This window comes from Phytophthora parasitica, assembly GCF_000247585.1.
Source record: "Phytophthora parasitica INRA-310 unplaced genomic scaffold supercont2.24, whole genome shotgun sequence".
Lineage (NCBI taxonomy): Eukaryota > Oomycota > Peronosporomycetes > Peronosporales > Peronosporaceae > Phytophthora > Phytophthora nicotianae.
In genome coordinates, this window is record NW_008649010.1 from 322,952 (window position 1) to 324,425 (window position 1,474).

The 1,474-nt window shown below is 50.7% G+C and overlaps 1 protein-coding gene across 1 annotated transcript; it reads right to left on the minus strand.

Moving 5' to 3' along the window:
• Positions 1-26: 26 nt before the first annotated feature.
• PPTG_11334 (hypothetical protein) lies at positions 27-1,429 on the minus strand (the record flags this gene model as incomplete). Its single annotated transcript, XM_008906629.1, has 2 exons — positions 27-908; positions 1,094-1,429. The coding sequence occupies 2 exons, from the start codon at positions 1,427-1,429 to the stop codon at positions 27-29; spliced, it is 1,218 nt and encodes a 405-aa protein (XP_008904877.1).
• Between the last annotated feature and the right edge of the window lie 45 nt (positions 1,430-1,474).

Here is a 1,474-nt window from a genome sequence, read left to right on the forward strand (position 1 = left end):
GTTTGAGCGTGATTTTTGTGCTTGCGTTACGGTTTGCGGCACGTTTCAAGGTATTCCCATCTCATGGTCAGGTTTGAAGGTGATTTCGGGTGGATACCGTGGCAGATATGGCTGGCAAAGTCGTACACTCTGACAAAAGCTTTTCGTTTTCCGGGAAACTTAACCATTTGTCTGAGGGCGGTGAAGAGATTGATTTGAAACGCTTGTTCGTGCCCTGTAGCGCCGTCGTCAACCATTCCTTGGCTTTCAAAGTTGAACAACCCTCGCGTGCCTACGAAGCTCTGCTTATTCGTCTGATGAGACTCCTTCTTCGAGATTTTCGGTGCCAGTGTGGCGTAGCTGCGCCTCCGTAGATTGAGCTTCTTGTTGAGGTTCGAACCAACGACGACGTTGTACATGATAGTGGTGACCGGAGGACATTCCGCCCAACTCTCAGCAAGCTTCGGCTGCCCCGTATTAAGCTGCTTGCCTAGACTTACTTGATCATTTGGAAGATGGTTTACCCGCAACTCGTGCTGGCCTGCAGCTTTGGCTTGTTCTCGTCGAAGCTGCCTTAGCAGCGCAAGTTCCTCCAATGAAAACCCTGCTGCTGCTTCGTAATCGAGTTGGGAGAGGCGTAGCGAATAAAAGAAGCTGGCTTCTGGAAGGCGACTCGTAGTGGAGAACACAGCCTGTCTGGAGAGAAGCTCTTTGATATTACGGCTGTGTTGATGGGATTGATGGAGATTCACCTCTAGCACTGCCGAGTCGACGCGAGCTGTCTCGAATAGCTGGCCCCACTGCTCGAATCCAAAGTCATGATCCGTTACGGAGCGGTACTGTGGCCGTGGATGCGGCTCTGATAGGAGCTTCGATACAAACTCAAGTTGGGGGGAGTCTGGAACTACACCACGGCACCAGCTTGCGGTCTGAGACAAGGTAAGAATGTCTGAGTATTCCAGCGGTGGGTTGCGGGCGTGTTTCGCGCCGACCTTTACGTTGTGTCATAGGATGAAGACGTCCAAAATTCGAAGGCCAACCTCAGCAGACACAGATCTGGCCATCAACTTTTCAACGCGGAGTGAAATCCTTCAAACTGACTGGTGGAGAGTACTCGGATTGCTGGGCCGCCACCCTCCTTGTAGGTATTATTCTCTACGTACAGGCCCCCTCGTTTTATCTGCTCCAGGTTGTTATTCAACGTGCCCGTCCATTCGTGATCGCTGCAATTGAGGTGTCTGGACGAAACAGAGCCCACAGCTTCTTTAATACGCTCGGACATTTGAGCTGGAGAGCGTAGACATCCGTCAACATCATAAATCGAGTCGTGCAATCGCTTGGCCAAAAGTTTTTTCTCGGTCTTGTCTTTAACTTTTTCAGTGAAGCGCTGAACGACATGGAAAGGATCTTGGCGAACACCAACACCAGCTCCAAAGACGTCACTAACCATGCTCCAAACCGCATTTGCGTTATCACTTACAACGAACTGCTCTTC